The 18,971-nt window shown below is 49.9% G+C and overlaps 1 protein-coding gene across 1 annotated transcript in view; it reads right to left on the bottom strand.

Annotated features, from left to right (window-relative positions):
- Positions 1-18,971, bottom strand: part of HPSE2 (heparanase 2 (inactive)) — a gene marked incomplete at its 3' end in the record, with an annotated part of 97,608 nt that overhangs the window by 22,708 nt on the left and 55,929 nt on the right. Inside the window, exons 4-5 of the mRNA XM_035897427.1 lie at positions 1,357-1,530; positions 608-779 (exon numbers count right to left, since the gene is read on the bottom strand). Of these exons, the coding sequence (XP_035753320.1) occupies positions 608-779; positions 1,357-1,530 (346 nt within the window). The remainder of the gene's footprint in view (positions 1-607; positions 780-1,356; positions 1,531-18,971) is intronic.

The raw sequence follows: 18,971 nt of genomic DNA, 5'->3' as shown, positions 1-18,971 counted from the left end.
GTCACCTCCAGGTGTCTGCGTCCCTCACTGTCACCAGTCCTTCTCCACCTCTGGCCTCCCCAAACTAGAGACATGCCAATTCTCCTAGGAGGGAGCAGAAGGCTTGGTCAGTGAAGAAAGTTGCTACAGGTTCTTCTCTGCACAGGTGGAGAAAGCGCAGGGAGAAGAAGCCACCAAAGGGGAAGAGCAAAGCAATTTGTCCAGGAGGACTCTGAAGCAACATCTACACTGGTAAGCGGTACCAGGACCCACCTCCTGGTGCTGCAACCCACAGGCATGCAGCAGCCTGCATCCATACCACAGCGATATCTTCATATCCCAACAAGGCGGGCACCTCAGTCTGCCTGTAATTGGGAAACGCTGGGAATACTTGGGAGAGTGTGCTCAGCCCAGCCCAAAAGCCCACCAGGAACCTCTGCAGAAGTTCAGCAGCACGGATGACCATGTCTGCAAAGCCCTGGTACTGCAGTGGCTGACCTGCACAGGGCCGTGCTGTCCTGGCAGCTGTTGGACATCGGGAAGCCAAAGAGCAATTCTACCTTCTGCAAAGGGCATCAGTCTCGGGAGGGGTTTCTGATCTCTTCTTGATCAAAGCAACACCACTTACCCTTCCAAGAGAGCGATGACGTTTTTTCTGGGCCTCCCAATGTTCGGCCCATAGAGGTTTGCTCTGGAATAAGTGCGGATAAGCTGCAGCAGGCTTCTCAGCTGGACGTAGTCCTTCCCCAGCTGGCTGCCGTTCACCGAGCGGCCGATCAGGGTCCGATAGTTATTGGGCTCTGGGAAAATAAAAATAGACACGCAAGGCTTGCCAGCTCTGCTCCTTCATCCATGCTTCCGGAGAGAGACACACAGCTCACACGCTGTCGCACAGCTTGAGCTCCACGGAGCTGCCTGCCTGCTCTGCGGAGCAGCAGAAGGAGCCTCTGAGGCGTGGATGAGGGCCATGGCTTGCTCTCCCATGCCAGCACCTCCTCCTGCGTCCCTCTTGCTGTGTGCTGGGTGAAGGTCCTGTGCCTTGGTGCCACGCTCCTGTCCCTGCAGGGTCCCCCAGTTCCCCGGGCACTGCAGCCACCGTGCAAGTCCATACAGCCGCTGGTCTGCCCGCCCCAGGACCAGCTGTACCCAGCAGCCAGGGCAGAGGCATTTCATGTGCTTAACACCAACTGATGGGAACACCCAGCTAAGGTGCAAACACATGCCAGAGATGGTGCTGCCTTACAGCAGGGGCCTTCAAATCCCTCTGAACCTACATTAGCAAAACATCCCGGGATTTGCAAATATCCTCTTCCAAAAGGGAATAGCTTTCTGCTACAGCGAGCTCTGCTCCCGTGGCTCTCCGGTTCCCACACTCACCGTTGCCCAGCTCCCAGGAGATGTTGTACTTCTTGCTGGCACTGTATTTCAGCAGGCTGAGGGCATTGGAGCTGTTCCAGGAGTTGTTGGGATTTCGGCGCAAAGCATTCAGTGCAAAGATCAGGTGAAGGCCAGAGCAGTCAGCAAAGTTATAGAGTTTGTCTAGAGACCTGGCTGGGAAGAAACAAAAAACAGCTTGTAATTCAAATGAAAGCTAGTTCCAGGGAGGTTCAAAGGATCCTGCTGTCCATCAGACCTCGGCTTCTGTCTAGGATGAGCCAGGGTCAAATGCCATCCCCACGACATCGGTAACCGCAGAAGTGCACCTGACCTTTGAAACCAGGATAGAATTCCAGGTGTGGGCTCATCTCCTTCCAGCATGAAACTTGGATGCCCTCCACCGCTGTGTCAGAGCTAGGGGCCATGTCACCAGAGTCAAGTGACTTTATAACATCTCTTTCATCTGCTCTTGGCAAGGAAAGTTCAGCCTTTTCTGTGCTTATCCTGCCTTGCATCTCTTTCAGAGCGGATCTCCACAGCTCCTGGGGACCAGGGGAGGGAATCACCACCCCGGGGCTGCCAGATCTCAGCCACCTCTCCTGCATGCTGCCACCGCCTGCCCTCCACTCCCACAGCCCCCTGTGCAGTAACCAAACCCTAGCAATAATGAAGCAGAGCCTCCAAGGTGTGCCCCACGCACCCGGCTAACCTCCGCTCTGCACACGGAGAGGAGCTTCGTGCCACCTCCTGAGCTTGGGAAAGAGGAGGGCTCCCTGCCTGGCGACAGCACGGCCAGGCTCTGCTGCTGGGGTGGCCCTCCTGGGGTTCCTTTGCAGGATTCGTGTCCTACCTGACAGCCCCAAAGCTCCCCTGCTGGCATCTCCCCTGCCACGCTGTGGCCTCGATGAGCAGCAGGGCACCAGCCAGCAGCAGAAGTACAGCCCAAAGAAAAAGCCAACCCCGCTGTTCAGTGAGGAGAGACATTAGCAGGGGGCGCTGCTGGGAGAGCCAAAACGCTTAACGTCTTTTTTATGCTTCAATCTTCCCTAAAAATTCAAAAGCAATCAAATGTCTGATGAAGCTAATGCCAGCGATAACAGGATAAGAACTCAGGTGACAGCGAGAAGAGGTTTGGTTAGAGGGCAATAAGGTAACTATGGTGTTTTCCATCATCCCTGCCTGTTGTACCACATCCCAGGACACTCGGCGAGCTTCCTGAAGCAGCCTTGGAGATGCAACCACTGAACTGTGAGGAGCTGATGGGGAGGTTTGAGGGGGCTGGGGAGGGCAGACCAAGGGCTCCACTTTCAGAAGAGGGGAAGGAGGTGCTGGGGAATTCCAGAGTAGGCAGGCCAGCTTCAGGTCCCAGAAAAATACTTGGACAAATAATCAAGCTGCTTGTCAGCACTTACAAGATATAAGGAGATGATCAACAGCCACAGGAATGTGTCAAGAACAAATCTCACTGAAGCAATCTACTGACAGGAGAGCAGGGCTTGTGGGCAGTATAACAGCTGTTTAGGTCTTATACCTTGACGGTTTTTAAGGCTTTTGACAGGACTGCACACGATGTTCTCTCCAGAAAGTGAGGTAACCCTGATCTAGACTGAACTGCGGTGAGAAATACGCACGCTGAGAGCAGCTACCCGTAATTCGCTGTTAAACTGAAGGGTCTAGGTAGCCTGCTCCGGGTCTCTTCATACATTTCCAATAAAGAGGAGCATAAAGGAGCGGAGGAGACATATATCAGACTTGCTGTGGCACTAAGGCGCTAGCAGGCACCACCACAGCCAAGGGAGCCAAGGGGATGGAGAGGAGGTGACCGCATGCTCAGGGAGTTGCTGTAAGCCCAGGGGTGATGTCCTGAGATTCCCTGTGCCCGCATCGCTGGACCAAGGTGCAAGTGAGACAGCGGCAGCCAGGAGCTGCTCGCGCCGGTCGGGATAAGCTGCTCACAGCCTGTACGTCTGCGCTTGTTCCATCGCCTTTCCTGGTCACTGAAAGCCTCGGTGAATACGGAGCGAGTTCTGAGAAGAATAAACTTATTTTTAAAGCAATGTTTTAAGGAGGGTCAAGGAAATAAGCTGAGTAGCTAACGTTTAACGAAATGCAGCAAAGTCATGGAAAGGAGAAGAAAGGAAAAATGTGGAAAAGAAATTCCTAATCCCTTTCACAACCTTTTTCTAAACGCTACTGGTTGCTTGAGTGAAAAGTAACTGAATTAGATTAATCTAATGTATTCATCCCACCGGTTCAGGCACATTAGCTGTTTTTCTGGATGTTTAGTGAATTAGAGACAGATACAGTTACTTAATACTCATTTACTTCAGACCTCCAGGCAAAAAGCTGCACTTGAATGAGACTCCTATAAAGAGGATAAGATAGACACCTAAATGACAGCACGAAGACAGCAAAAAGGTGTTACCTGCAGTTCCCCTGCTAGAAATTAAACCTTTTCACTGGTGCAAAACAGTTACAGTTCTTAAGTATTACAGGAGGGGATTTAGTTCATGTTTAGGAGCCTCTGCAGAGGACTGGGAATTGATTTTCCATGCATCCACAGGAGGAAACAAGCTGTCTGTTTATCCCAGTGCGGGGCCTGCCACTGTGAAATTATATTTTCCCCATGACACTTATTTCGTTTCCGTGTGCCTGGACGCAGAGATGCCACGTGTATTCCATGTTCTGCCATGGCTTTCCGAGCTGGAAACCTCAGCGACTGGGGAGAGAACCAGGAGGAACGTGCAGATGGCTGGGGCTTGCTCCTGAACGTTTCCAGTGGTCTCCCAGCATACAAACCTACCTGCAAACTACAACAAGGCTGCAAAGAGCAGACAACTACTAATAAGCCTGTCTCTGCATCAAACCAGACCGTTCAGATGGGCACGCTTGGTATCGAGAATATTGGGCATCGAGCCTATTTATCTCCTTTATCCTCGGCAGCTCTCTCAGGATGGTGTGAATCTTGAAGCACCAGTCTCCCCAGTGACTCCAGCAGAGCCTTGATGACTAGTCTGCACAAGATGTGCAACTGCTAGTGGTTAAAGGGCATGTCTGACCGCTCCTGAGGTGACTGCCTTAAACTGGACATCTCTGGGGCAGACAGCTGCTGTTAGATGAGAAGAGAACTGTCATGGGTGGCTAAAGCACAAAAAGAAGCATATTTAGAAGACTTTGAATGATGCCCAGCCCTCCATAAGTACAAACAGGGCCAAAAGAGAATGCTATAAATATTTTACTGCCATGACTAGGGATGGCCACATTACTTCTGAGTAATGAGAACATGAAGAGTCGCAGTATTATTAACAGCTGGCTAAAACTCACTTTGAATTCTTGATAATTGCACTGCTTTTTCTTCATCAAACACAGAAAATCTTCCAGGAATTTAACCTTTCCCCAGCTAACAGATCATTAGGCAAGGATTTCACAAAGCATTTCAATAGAAAAAGCCATTGTCGTACCAGAATGAATCTTAATAGAGCAGAACTGGTTTTATAAGACCTTCTGCCTGCCCCTTCTCCCCCTCTGCCGGGTGCAGAGATGCACACGCTCAGCGTACACGTGCCCCTGAGCTCGGGGAGAAGGAATAAAGCAAAAAGAAGATTAAAAAAAGAGACGAAAAAAGGAAAAAGAAGTACAAGGATGCTGAGAGTCCCTTTCTACCACTTACTGACGCTCACACAGCGGGAGCAAGGCTAACCAAGGCAGCGACACTATGCACTCCGCTCCCTCGCACCCAGCGGCAGGGCCGTGCCGGCAGCTTTTGGCGGGGACAGGCACCTCGGTGGCTTTGGGACTAACAGCAGCCGGAAGGCTGGCACAAAAAAGAAATCAGAAGATATTTGGGCTTTCTCAACCTTTTACATCCTTGGTCGGCGGGGGGGCAGCCAGTGGAGAGCTGCTCGCAATCTTGCCCTCAGCTGAAGCTCTGTGCAGGAATTAAAGATTTTGGCTGTTTGTATGGATCTCTCACCCTGCACAGAGGGAGACAAACAATTTCAAAACTCAGGAGAAGGTGTCTGTGAAGCCACAAATGGTGGTGGGGTTCATGGGACAAGTACGCCCTTTAGGATTCTTTCCCTTTTTTCTTTTTATACGAAACTAAATTTTAAAGTTCTCCAAAAGATGGATGGCACTTAACTCTGTGGCATGCCAACACAAAATCTGAGGCACATTAAAATGTCTCTGGCAGTTTAAAATAATTGGAAAGACTTTCCAGTTGTAGTTACTGAATTAAACATTATACTAGAGACTTTATAAAGAACGCAGTATTGACTGCCATTTGGTAAGGGGGACAGTTCAATAATCTCTGGGTTTGAAAGTCTTCCACAGTTTTTATTCTGCTTCAGGAATTTTACTTTGGCAGGGTTTAGCGTTCATGTGCATGCTGAGATGGAGGCTGAGATCAGCCCATGGGCTGAGGGGTGGCGGGGCATGGCACGGTGTGCCGGGGGCTTTCATAACTCCGGGAAGTCAACCAGGAGGGCAGGAAAGAAGAGCTTGTTCTCCCTCCATCCCCACCGTTCACCACGTCTGTCTTTTGCACGTACGTCGCATGCCAGTGCCAAGGAGGACAGGAGAAGAGCTGAGCATGGAGCGGGCAGCACATACCACGCTCCCCAAATCTGCAGGTTAGCCCAGAGACCAGGCAAACACACATCAGATGAACCCTTCTGTTGATAAAGCGAAGAAATGCAGTTCTAGAAAGAACGACTTTAACTAATCATGGGTATTGCTCGGCTCTGCATTCCCCATAAATTCTGAGCAATGCCTGGACTGTCCTTGCGAACAGCTCCCGGTGCCGGCGCCAAAGCCAGCAGCATCCCTTGCCCCTCCAGTCCCACAGGAGATAGCAGAGGGGACGGGTTAGGAAAGACCTGGCAAAGAGAAGCCCAAAGAGAGCTTTACAGAGAGGGGGCAGAACGGGTGGTACAGAGTATTCAGACAAGAGATTAGTAAAATGGCTGACAAGAGCAAGGAACGGAAAAAGAAAGGTATTCCCGCTTATAGAAGAACAAGTGGGTACATGGAAAATTTATTTACAAACAAATTGCCACTACAGTCAGCTGAATCCCATTTGCACTGTCTCTCTTGGGCTGAAAATCCTCAAAAACCCACATGTGTGCGGCAAGGACTTAATGTTTTCTTAGCAAATAAACATGAATCAGAAGATACACAACAGGCAATCAGAGTAACTCCAGATCCATGGGACAGGTCTACAAAACTGACTTGAAATCTTCCCATGGATTCCATCCCCAGTCATGGTAGGGTTTCAGAGAGGGAAGCCAGATGACCCCCCCCATCCACAACTTGCATCATTAGAGCACTAAAGAGTAGTCACCACCATCACTGCAAGTTCAGAGGAGAAGCAACATTCCACAGTATCTGTATGCGCTGTAACATCCAGATTCATCCACTGGATCATGAGAAGATTTTCCTATTCTAGCTGCATGCTAAGGCCATTCCTTCAAAGTTGCTGCTTAAAGAGAATTTTAAAGATTTCAAGGCTACCAAGAAACCCACACAGTTGCTGAAAATTGCATTCTGATGATGGCCATCCCAGCTGGGAAGCTGTTTGGTTTTAATTCAGTCTTCTGAAGCATTTTGCTATGCAGTAAAACCACGCCGCGTAGAGATGCTGAAGAATTCCCAGGCAAAATTACTGGTAGGAGGGAAAAGTTTGCTTTTGCCTCAGACACAGGTTTCACCTGAAATGCTCCCTCTACCTGGTCAGGCTCCCGATTTCCCCCAGCGAGGACGGAGGTGTGCAGAGCCGTCCCTTGCTCTCACACATCTCCCAGGCTTCCCTGTTGCTCCATAGGGGCATGCTGCATGCGGGAAGGGCTTCCCGAGGCAAGGTGCAGCGTTGGAGGTCTGTGCTGAGTGACAAGGAGTGCTTTGGCAGAGCCTAAGGGTGCTATAGAAAAGGGATCTAGTTTAATCCCATCTGAAGAATACCTGAAAGTTGGAGGAACTGGCTTTAATACTGCCAGCCACTAAAGAAATGCTGCGCGCTGTGTGTTAATGAGAACCTGGATTTTATATCCAGCTGGATGACAGATGGGGGATCTGGGGCTATTCCCCCCGGAGTATCGAGGGGGCCTTGTTCCAAGGGAATTGTTGTCATCATCCCTGGTCTTTAAGCAGCTGAACATCGACCCTCCATATTCATTCAAGTCTTTAACTAGATTTTTCATTTCACTGCCAAGGCAGAGGTGATTATGCTGACCACGTGAGCTAGGTTTAGTCCTTAACACCACCATACAGAAATAGCAGTCTGGGGGCTTGGTGTCAATCTCTCGCCAATAAGGAGCTTGGCCGGCAGCCATGGATTGTGGGCTGAGTTCCCAGCTGGCATATAACTTGGAAGACAACCACGAGGTCTGGGTTCAATATCCAATTGCTAAGGAGTCTGGCTGACAGCCTCGTTTTGTGGAATGAATCCCAAATTAATATAATGCTTTTGATACCAGACAAGGGGCATGGCCTGCTTCCAAATGCTGTAGGGGCTCAGATAAAAGCCATGGGCATTGGGTTCAGCGTGTAAATAGTATCAAGGTCGGATAACAGTCAGGATTGGGCTTAATCCTCAGATGGTGAGAAAAAGGAATAGCCCTGAGCTCTGCCTTCATGAAAAAAAAAAATAAAAAAGAACTCAAAGGAGCAGAATAGCTCTGTTTTCAATCCTCGCATGGTAAAGAGCTCACAGGACAGTAATGGTTTCTAGGAACAAGTGTAAATTGACATGGAGCTTCAGAAGAGATGTGGGATCTGGGTTCAATCTCCAAATGCTGTAAAGCTCAGATAATGGCCAGAGGGGCAATTTCCAAACCCTCTGTTCCAGCCTGGTGTCTGGGAAGGAACCGAGATCACATTACAGCAAAGAAAGCTGCTTTCTTCTGCTGCATAACTTAAGACATTTTCCCTTCTGGATCAGGATGAATCCAGCATCTTCTAAAGTTTCAGAGGGAAATAGAGGTGGGCAGGGAGAGGACTACAGGTCTGAGCAGAGCAAGAGAAAATAAGACTGCGAGCACCACCTGCTCTTGCGCACCTTGTCTGCCAACCCGGATTGCTGGGCTCGAGCCATGGAAACTGCTCCAGAGAAAAGGTGGGTACAGCTCATCAGCAACCCCACAGCTCCGCTGGGCATCCTCGGGGCCTCTGGGGGAGGCGGCTCATCCCAGTGAGAGACGGCGCCAGCCTGCGCCGCAGCTACATCTCACTGACGCCGCTCGCATGAGGGACGGGTGTGAAACGGCGTGCGCAGCCATAGCTCGCTCCCGCTCTCATAGCTCACGCGTGGAGCGGCCTCCTGACGCAGCTAGGCTAGCTTGCTTGAAGTTGTTCCACTTTACACAAAGAAACGCAAATAAAACACGTATAAAATCTTCAAATGCTACTTTGAATGAATTTAAAGTTGGTCTGTTACGTAGGAAACCCTTCCAGGGCATGGTTTTATCGAAAGTGATATCGTTCCTCTGAAAGTTTCAGACTTGATACATCGGCACTATCTCCCTTCCCTTGAGCAAATCCTTTAAAATGTAATTGTGGTCCCTGGGGCGCTCAGCTTTAGCTCCAAAATCTGAATAGGATGGACCACAGAGGACAGGGACCCATCTCCACAAGTACTGCTATAACAAGCTGTGGTTTGTAAATCACTGCAGACTTGGGGTAACCCCCCCCAAAACATCCTCTCAGGGCAGCAACTACCCATTCCTGATGGCCAGGGATGCTAAAGAGAAGCCCTGCCCGCACCACCCCCGGTGCGGGTGGTGGGCACAGCCCAGCCTTTTGCTCTTTGCCCTGTGCAAAGTTACGACGCAGGGGACAGGTCACCGCTCGAGCTGCAAAGCCACCTTGCTCCGGGCTTTACCTACGCACGTGGAGGGAGCGAACCCACCGGGCTTGGGAACACGGCTGCAGATACAACCCAGCTCCGCTGCCAGACCCTTTGCTGACAGAATGACTGTTTTATATGGCTATAAGAGCAGCTATAAGCGCAGCTGTCTGAAAAGCAACAAAATCTATGATGTGTGTTTCTAAATCCAGTGACAGCTGGCAGTGCTGCGCTGCAGCTCGTTCCTTCTTTTACACAGTTTAGCTAAAACACTTCTCCGCGATCACCCCAATTTATCAACAAACAGCAGTTTCTGGAACAATTTAAAAGCATTCCCAAATAGGCAAGAAGTGGTCAGCTCTTCAAGCACTCAGCGATCTGTGAGCTCCGAAATAGGCAGGCAGCTGGAGATGGATGGGGACGGCTGATGGGAGGACCGAATGCCCGCCCCGGCCGCCTTGCGGGGAGGACGGGGCTGTGCATCACGGCAGGATGGGGTGCTGCAGAGCATGACCTGCAGGTGGAGGGGATGGTGATTTATATGGTTTAAATCTGGCCCAAGGAGTGAACGTGAGCCATTTCCATGCTGCCACGGAGGAGAGGTGACTTGGTCACCACACGTGGCTGCTCCCTGGCCGAGGAAGCCACATGGAGGAGGATCTCATCCAGCGGCCAAGTCTCACCTCCCAGGTGAGGGAAACCCCGTGCAGCCCAAACCCACACAGATGCGTACACAGTAACACCATAGCTTGCTGTACAGCCGTACACCATAACACGACGCAGAGCGAGAAGACACAAGGGCAGGGATCACGCTTGTCCCCAGGCTCCCCGGCTCCTGCCGGCCACGGGGCAGACGACAGCAGCCGTCATGGGGACCCGCTCCCCTGTGCATCACTTGCAGCTCAGGTAAACTGCACCCACATCATTCTTTCAAGGCGCGCAGCTGCAAGGCAAAGGTTTTCTTTATAAATGTTCTCGACAGCACCTGAAGTGCTAACATTGCAGCAAGAGGATGGATGTTTTTCAGCGCTTTCGTGCAACAAGTGAGCTGTGCAGCACAGGCCCTGTGCACAGGCTGCGTGGCTTAACTGGAATGAGGGATGTACACGTATGAAGTATGTTTTTAGCATGTTCATTTAATCCCAGTAAAATGCTTAATCCAAGGTAGGCTGCGCACCCAGTTCACCCATTCCCTTCGCTCCGTCCGGCAGCTCCGATACTCGGTTGCCGCTGCCTGAACTGCTGTCATGTGGCAGACACACGGCTCGATTCAGAAGAGCCTCGCGCAGGGATGCGAGCCAGACCCACCCGACAGCATTCCCGGAGCCGCAGAAGGCGCAGTGCCTCGTACCGGACCTCTCTACCTCCCGCCCCCCTGGGTCTCTCACTGCTCAGGAGGGTGACACCGGTCAGTCATGCCAGGAAGCTGAAATACCACACCAGGAACAAATTCAAACTGAGGACCTCAGCGTTGCCAAACCCCAACATTCAAAAATCACAAGTCAGGCTCCCAAAAATCATGGGACTGGCTCGAGAAACCTGGTTTTAACATAATTTTGATCGCCTGCTGTTTTCAAAAATGTTGGGTGCCTTTGTAGGACATTTTTAAGCTCTTCTACTACCAGGAGAGCTGAAATCTGGCTTGTTTTTATTTTTCCTTCTAACGGCAGTTGATGCGCAGCAAAACAACTGTTTTATTTTACAAGTTGTTTGGGTTGGCCTCGCTTCCCGGTGGGTGGGGGCTGTAGCTGGCGGCCAAGGATGGCAGGGGCACGCCTGACGCCCCTCGCCGGTGGGCACTGCGGCAGAGACGCTCTGCCACTAGGCGAGGATCTGCCCCATCTCCTCTTACAATCCTTAGCTATTCCGGGGGGGCAAACCCAGGATCCACAAAAATCAGGTGCATCGTTTTATGGGTCTGAGTCAACGTTTCCTATCGTGCAAGGAGCCGCAGCCATGGCGCGGCGCTGAAAACCGCCGATCCCAGTCCCGGCCCATCCTCTCCTGCCTGCTGGCCCCATTCTCACCATCGGCCGTCCCTGGCTGTTCCCGCTCAGCGGAGCAGCTGATTTCCCTGGGAGGAAGAGGGAGTGACCAGGGCTCTTCGCACACTTTGTGAGCTGGGCATCTGGTATTTTTCAAAACTCTAAAACATTTTAACTGAAAACTGTCCTAAAAAAAAAAAACAAAAAAAGACCCAACCAAAAAACAACACATAAAACCGGAAATGTTTCAATCTGAAATCCTTAATTAAAACCACACTCTTTAGTACATAAAGAAGGAAGTTAAAAAAGAAATGTACTTTTGCACATTACAGACAGCATTTATAATAAACACAAAGCACTGCCAAGAAAGAGGCATTTTCAAGGCTAAAGTAGATGCCTCCAGCTGCACTCAGATAATGTCAGAGGGCTCGTCCACATTGCCGAGTGTCATTGCATTTGAATGCGATAGCAAACAACCAAGCTCGGCGGATGAGGAAGACGACAATTATTGGTGCAGACCCCTAGTGCTGAAGCAAGGACCGCAACCCACTGGGGTCTGTGACCTCCTCTGACTTCCCACAGATCCCAGACCCTGGTCTTAATCTGTAAAATATTTGAAGGAACTGGCCCGGGCTCTTCCTGCTCCTCTGGGCTCGCAGATACGGCTCAGCTGGAGGGACCCGGTTTGGCAGGAGCTCTCCCCAGCTAATCTTTGGGGGAATCTCGTACCAAAGCACACAGGGTGGAGTCTGAACCTGATTTTGGAGGCACAGATGAATGGCCGGAAAAGGCCAGCGTCATTAGCCTGACATCCCACGCCGCACAGCCTGGGACGCGCACAAGGAGCACAGGAGTCAAACTCAGTCCCTCGGCAGGACAGATCAGATCTTTTGTTAAAGGTACCCACCACTGGCTTCAAATTTGCTGCAAGTATGGAAATCAGCCTATCCCCATGTAAAATGTTGCAGTTATTTCATGTCCATCGTCAAAATAGGCACCTGGCTTCTAGTCCAAACTTACCTCTTTGGGCCTTCTAGTGACTGAATCTTGCTATACCCCCTGCCTGCTAGGTTTTTGTTTCTTCTGGATAGCTCAGGATGAAGATCAAGACTCCTCTAAATACACTTTCATTAGGCAGCATTTGTTACAGGTCTTCAGTATCTTCACGGTAACACAAGTTCTCCAAGCTTCCAACCAGTTCTGTAGCTCTGCTGTCCTACAAGTCTTACCAAGCTATGTCAATAACCCACTGCTGCGCGCAACATTTAGGATCTCACGCAATGACACCGATGTGCTAAAGGAGAGGTCTGCTCAGACCCTGCCCCTCTGCACCCCTCGCAGAGCTGTGCTTGAGTGCCCGCTGCTGCCCAGGCCAGACTGTCTTCTGCAGTGAAAGGATGCTGGAAAAAGCAGCATCTGGGTGAAAATGGTTGGTACCTCTCCAACCTAGCGAGAGGACTGGAAACCAAGTCTGAAGGGAGTCACTCATGAAAGCTAGCGGGTGCCCTAAAACCAACTGAATATGACCTAAACCCAACCAATATGGCTAAGGGAAACTGCAGTAGGTTCAGAGAAAAAACTCTGAGCGAGAATAACAGAGCAGCTTTCTGATCGTAGTACATATCTGCACGTAAATGCCAGGGGAACAGGGAATAACCAAGATGACTTTAAAGCCCTCCTATACAGCTATAGCATTTACCCTCACACATGCTTCATGAAAAGACACCATTGGAGGGGAATACTGATATGAGAAGATCTAACTTGTTTAGGAAGCAGAAGAAGGGAATAGGAAGGGGTTTTTTTTGTATGAAGAATACTTTGGAGTTCAAGAAGAGGTGAGAAACAGACCCTGTGCATGTCCCCAGGGACAGAGAAAGAGGCGAGGAGCACAGCAGATATCCCACAGAGCTCCATTAATCGCAAAGAGGACAGAGACGGAGCCTTTTTGAGCATCTGACTGAAGCAGCCAAATAATTGGAGTTAGTAGGAACAGGTAATTTTAATTACTCTGGCATCTGCTAAAGACAGAGCAGGGCAGGTCCCAGACATACCAAGCTGCTGGAATGCGTGGGGAAAAGTTGCTCTGGAGAAGGGAAAGTAGCAGGGGAGGGGATGTTTATTACTTGGATATTATTGATACAGAAAGTTGATTAATGGTCCAAAACTGGAAGTAAATTTGAGTGCAAGTGGTTACAAAACCATAAAGTCCAGCAATTCAAGGCAGCAAAGGAACAAGAACAACGGATTAAAGATAATGTATTTCAAAAAAAGCAAATTTGAACAAATTCAGGGCATAGGTCAAGAGGATCTCTGGGGAAGGGAGTTTAAGACAGCATTTCCCAACCAGTGAGACATGGAGAGGCAACAGCTGTGCTGTGGGTCCAGGGGAGAGAGCAGCAGCAAGAACAGCAGGAAAATACCCTGCAAATACACACAAATAAGAGCAAGAAAGAGGAAAATATCATTCCATAACTCTGTGCAAAAGAGTAAACAGCATCTTGACAGAGCCAGCTCTCTGCTTTAGTTTTTATAGAAAAAATAACTGTGACACAGCTGTTAATTGCATTAATTTAAAGTGTGAAACAGAAGCAAAACCTGAAGGGGGAAGGAACGGATGAAAGACCACTTAGGAAACCTAGCCCACAGAAGTGCTCAGTTATTATGAAATCCATGTCAGATTGTTTTGTCAAACACAGAAGATTCGCATGCATTCAATAAATACTTTTTCTGCATTTTTCACCCAGAATTTTGCCATTACCAGCATACCCTCCTGCAGTGATGACGCTGCACTTGGCTGGAACAGCTTTACTCTCGATATACTGGGAGCATACTTATTGCTTTGCTCCCCTGGACACAGACACATTCCCTGATACCCTTGGCTTCCTCTCACTGCTTGCCAGCGTTTCGGGGGGAATGCATCTCCTCCAGCTTTACCGCAATGGAGATATCATCATCTGAATTTCTGTTCTTTGTCCTTTTCAGGGAAGAACGGGTATGACTCCTTGTAAAGCGAGCACCTCAAGTGGCTCAGGTGAACTCCAGAGGAGCTCTATACCTCTCTGTCTTCCTGAAGAACAACCCAAAGCCAGCCCAGCCCTGGAGATCAACGCTGCAAATACATGGACTTGGATGGGACGGATGTTAAATTTCACAACAGTTACTCTGCAGCCGCTGCTGCCAGCACAACTCCTCCGCATTAGTTAGCACATCCTCGGTCGCTGTGGAGATGGAGAGGGGTGCTCACACAGCCTGCCAGGACAGTAGCTCCAAGTATCATCCATTAGTTCCATCGTGCCTAGAGGTGGCTGTCAAAATTGCAGGGAGCCACGTAGGCAGAAGAGGCAGATGAGCGCACAGCTCACTCATGCTACGTGGGACTCGGCTAAACAGGCACAGAAGGCTCTGCCGTGAGTTACTCTAACCAATGAATGGGTTTAGACGTCAGATGGCAGCGCTTTTCCAGAGAGACCCTCTGCATCTGTGTACCCAAGTGCTGAGTGACCTACAGCACTGCTCTCCCTCCTTCTCCCCCCTTGCGACTGGAACACAAATCCTTCAACTGAAAATACATCATATTCTGGAGCTAAAGAGTCATGTTCAAATCGAGTATATGAGGTGCGGGATTAAGCTAATGGTGTCATTGGCTTGCCTTCTGGGAGAGGGAGCTGAGATTTTTGCAATGTACTTGTCAGATTTTTAAACTTACGCAGCTAAACAAATAACCACCGTTAAGCCTCGGAAAGGGATTCTGCCCCAGCCAGAGGCAGCCTTCCGAGACAGTTCTTGGGGATGAAGGTTGACCTAAAGAAGCACAATTTCTCAGGGCTTAACTGAATGTATCTCGCTGGTTAAGGAAAGGGTTATCTTTCTGGATACGGCATAATCTCCACCGAAAAGCATAATCTCCACTGAAAAACAAACGCATGGAAAACATTAAAATCAACTTATCAAAACAAATTCCCCCCAAACTGCATGGCAGTCTCCAATTAAATAATTCCACCCGAGAATCCCATCCCCTCAGATAGCACACGGGATATGCCCACTGGCCTCCCACCTTCGGTAAATGGGAACCATGTGGGCAGCATTAGAAGAGGGAAGTGCAAGAAAAGGTGAGCCCAGCGAAAGGGAGATAAACACACCACGGCATGCTGAGGGAGATTAAAGGGAGGCGAAAAAGGAGGGCTGAAAGCTTTTCATAGCAGAGAACAGGAAAGTTTCCGTGTCTGAGAGAGGTTATGGGCTTGCTCTGTGCGGGGAGGAAGGTGTTAGCAGTTGGAAGAAAAGACTACATCTTGTCCTGGGAGGAAATGCTTCAAAAGCATTCACTTTCCAGCTTCGCAATGACCTTGTTCCATTTACTGCTGAGGGCCGTGGATGTTGGAAGCCTGATCCCACAAAACGAGGCTGGTTGCGCATTACTGTACAGCTGATAAATGTTAGACTTTCAGAATTGGGAAATACATTTATCCTCACAGCACTTAGAAATGACTCAACAGTTTCTCACTCAGATTTCAGGTCATCTCCTCAAGCCCTCAGTCTGAAACTTTAGCATAAGGATTTCCCATTTAAAGAGAAACGATAGGATAAAATTATAAACACCCCAAACCAGGTTTGCAACCACCAACCTGCATTTCCACATGCTCTCGTGCTATGCCAGCACCAAGGGACAAACAGAGTGAGAGGCCGGACACACACCAGGAGGACAAGCTAGACACCAGGAGCATCTCCTCGAGGGAAACCAGAGAGAGATGTAGGGTACCCAGGATGAAGGCAGTAGCGGCAGCAAAGCCTGGCAGCCCCAGCAGCCCCGACCACCACGAGCACACCTGACCAGACTGGGTGGTGGTGCGCCACTGTGCAACACAACAGCTTTGATCACAAAGACTTATGGTGATGAAGAAGTAGATATCTACAGCGATTTAGGGAGGAATGTGAAATATTTTGTGTGCATGCGTGTAGAAACAGACAACTACATCTTTCTAGAGCGCTTTTGGCCATCCAACCAAGAAGTCACGCAGCACTTGCGTTAGAAGAGGTGGCAGCGGTGGGGAGACGTTTATCAAGCTGATGCCTCAGGTCCTAGTTAATCATGATTTCTTTCTGTTGAACTTTACTGGCACCCCAGGGCACACAAGTCCTGGCACAACAAATGCAATGCAAGCCTGTAACTATCAGGGGGTCTGGAAAAACTCATTAGCTTGCTGATGGCTCTACACTCAAGTGCAATCGCATCACAAGGCCTGAGCAGAAGGGAAACCCAGCCTCTGTGGTGCTCTGGAGGACTTGTGGCAACGCTGTTGATAACGACGCTCCAGGAGGGCATTCCATGGGGCACTGCACTGAGCGCGGGCTTCTAATCAGCGCATTTCCTGCATATCCCGTTCCTTGACACAAGAGGTGCTGCAAGTCCTATCAGTGATGATTTCCCACTTCTTGAAGGATGGAGATCTGCAAAATTTCCTTAGCCTCTAATGGCTCCTTCCCAAGGACAGACTCACTAGGAGGTGCAAGCTATTGGCAGCTCGAGGGCCCAGAGGAGCTGTTGACCGTGTTTAGGCCACAGTCCAGAAGACTTGATTTCATCCAGTGTAAGTGGAGCTGTTTTATTTATTCTAATGGTCTGATGGTGAGGGAGGAGTGCTCCCTGGCTGCCCGTGACAGCCACAGCCCTGTTCCAGACATGGGGTCCAACACATGGCCCTGCTCCAGAAAATGCTGCTCACAGGGACGAGGCGCCCATCCTCACATGCCGCCTGGAGGCAAGGTTTCATCAGACCTGTGCTGCCTCCCCAGAAGCGTTTATTCTCCTCTTAGACCTGTTGTCTGACCCTGTCAATCTTCCCAAGTCAGGTAAGCCTACATGGTTGCTCCACATCATGCTGGAGGACCATTTGAGCCTCCCATCTCCAGCAATGGCCAAGAGGAGATGCCTGGAGAAGAGCGTGAGAGGAGCAACCATGCTGTGACACCTCCCAGAGTACACTCCCAGCCTCCAGCAACTGGTGGCGCAGGGCACCAAGCATTACAGGCCATCAGGAGTCTTACTTCCCAGATAAAAGCAATAGCAAAAGCCAGTAAATAATGATAGCCCCCAGCACCTCACATGCACCACGAGTATGACAAAACGCAACTCAGAGTAACCTGCTGTCCCATCTGAAGGTTCGAGAGCAAGATGTCCTAGTTTGCACAAAACAGCGAGTCTGCTGAGCCCTCAGAACAAACTCGCGCCAGATTATAAATAAAGATCCAAGAAGACTCGACACAAATACTGAGGCAATGACTAGAGAAATGACTTATGAAGTGCACAACGAATGCCTGCAGGGCTGACCAAATGGAGGAGAAGCTTTTAAGAACTGCAGGAGCTTTCCAGAGGAACAGAATCTAAGGAGTGCCAATTTGTGTCAAAGATTTTCCATCTGCACATAAATAAATAAATAAGGAAGATGGAAGCAGACGGGGAGAAATCTGTATTGTCCATCACAGAGCCCTATGTGGGTGTAGCTCCTCCAATGCAGTTCTCTGCTGGACTCCAGCGAGACTGAAGCATTGCAGATGGCCAGCAGTAGTCATCTGTGTGGGGCTGAATTATACTTTACAGGTCCAATTCTGCCTCTAAAAATAATACTGTCCCTTCTACACGTCTGAGGTACACTCTGGACCTGCACAGAGGTCACTCGCCAGAGAGGGAGCAGCAACATCCCTCAGGCAGGGTGTGGGCTGGGAGGACAGCGAGGACAAAGGAGTGAGAAGAGAAGATGCAGGACAATAAGCAGAAGGGGAAAAGAAAGAAATGTATTGGCCAAGCCATGGCGTTCCAGCTCCCATTAACTCCCACTGTTGCTCACCACAGCACCTCAGCATAAGGACACCAGCCTTGCCACCCACCGACACGTCTGCCAAGGGAGCAGGGAGGGAGGGATGGCAGGCAAAGAGGGGGTGAAGGCAAGCCAAAGAGTGCGGGAGGGAAAAAAACATTTTGGGGGTTATTTTTCACACAGGATTCACAACATTCCCCAGAAAATTTAATCTTGCCATCCTGTTCTTGTTTGCTAACCAGAACCAATTTAATTTTAAAACAACACGCAGAGCCAACGGGGGGAAAAACATTGACCCGCCGGCATGGGAAACCTCCGGCCGGGAGGGAACGGGGGACTCGTTGGCGCCGGTAAATGATACGATGCAAATGGCTTTTTTTTTAAGCAACTTGATGAATCCCACCCCACGCATCTGCGGAGGCTGGAGGTGGCGGGAGAGGAGAGCAATTTGTCCATGGAACATCTTCCCTTCGCCCCGGCTCCCCGCTCGACAGCTAGCTCCGCGGTTTGTAGAAAAAAAATGGCTTGTTACCGCATTTAACAAAGAGCAGAAAGCTCCTATTCCTCTTCCACTACCAAGAACACGCACATTTTTCATATCAGCATATGAGCCTTCTGTGGTTTTGTGCCTTGTTGTGACAGTTCGGTAAACAAGCTGATAAAAAACAAGCCCTTTTCAAAGGCAAGGTTAACACACTCACGTGCAACCTGGCTTGTCAGAGAGCACCAGAAACTCCAAACACGTTGCTTCTGCTTACCATCTGCATGAGCTTATTCAGACTAAAATAACAAAGTGTGTTTCCTGATCTCCGTCAACGTAAATAGAGCCATTAAGCTGCGAGGCTGTTTACATTCTGGGAAATAGTCGTTGCATTCATCCCGATTGCTCCTCGTCCCGTAGCCACAGCATCCCCACGCTGGGCTCTGCTGCAGCCCACAGCCCCACCAACCACCGGTTAGCACCGGGCACTGGGA

The sequence above is a fragment of the Egretta garzetta genome, unplaced genomic scaffold, assembly GCF_000687185.1.
Source record: "Egretta garzetta isolate BGI_Z169 unplaced genomic scaffold, ASM68718v1 scaffold56, whole genome shotgun sequence".
NCBI classification, from domain to species: domain Eukaryota; kingdom Metazoa; phylum Chordata; class Aves; order Pelecaniformes; family Ardeidae; genus Egretta; species Egretta garzetta.
This window is presented reverse-complemented; position numbering and strand designations above follow the sequence as displayed.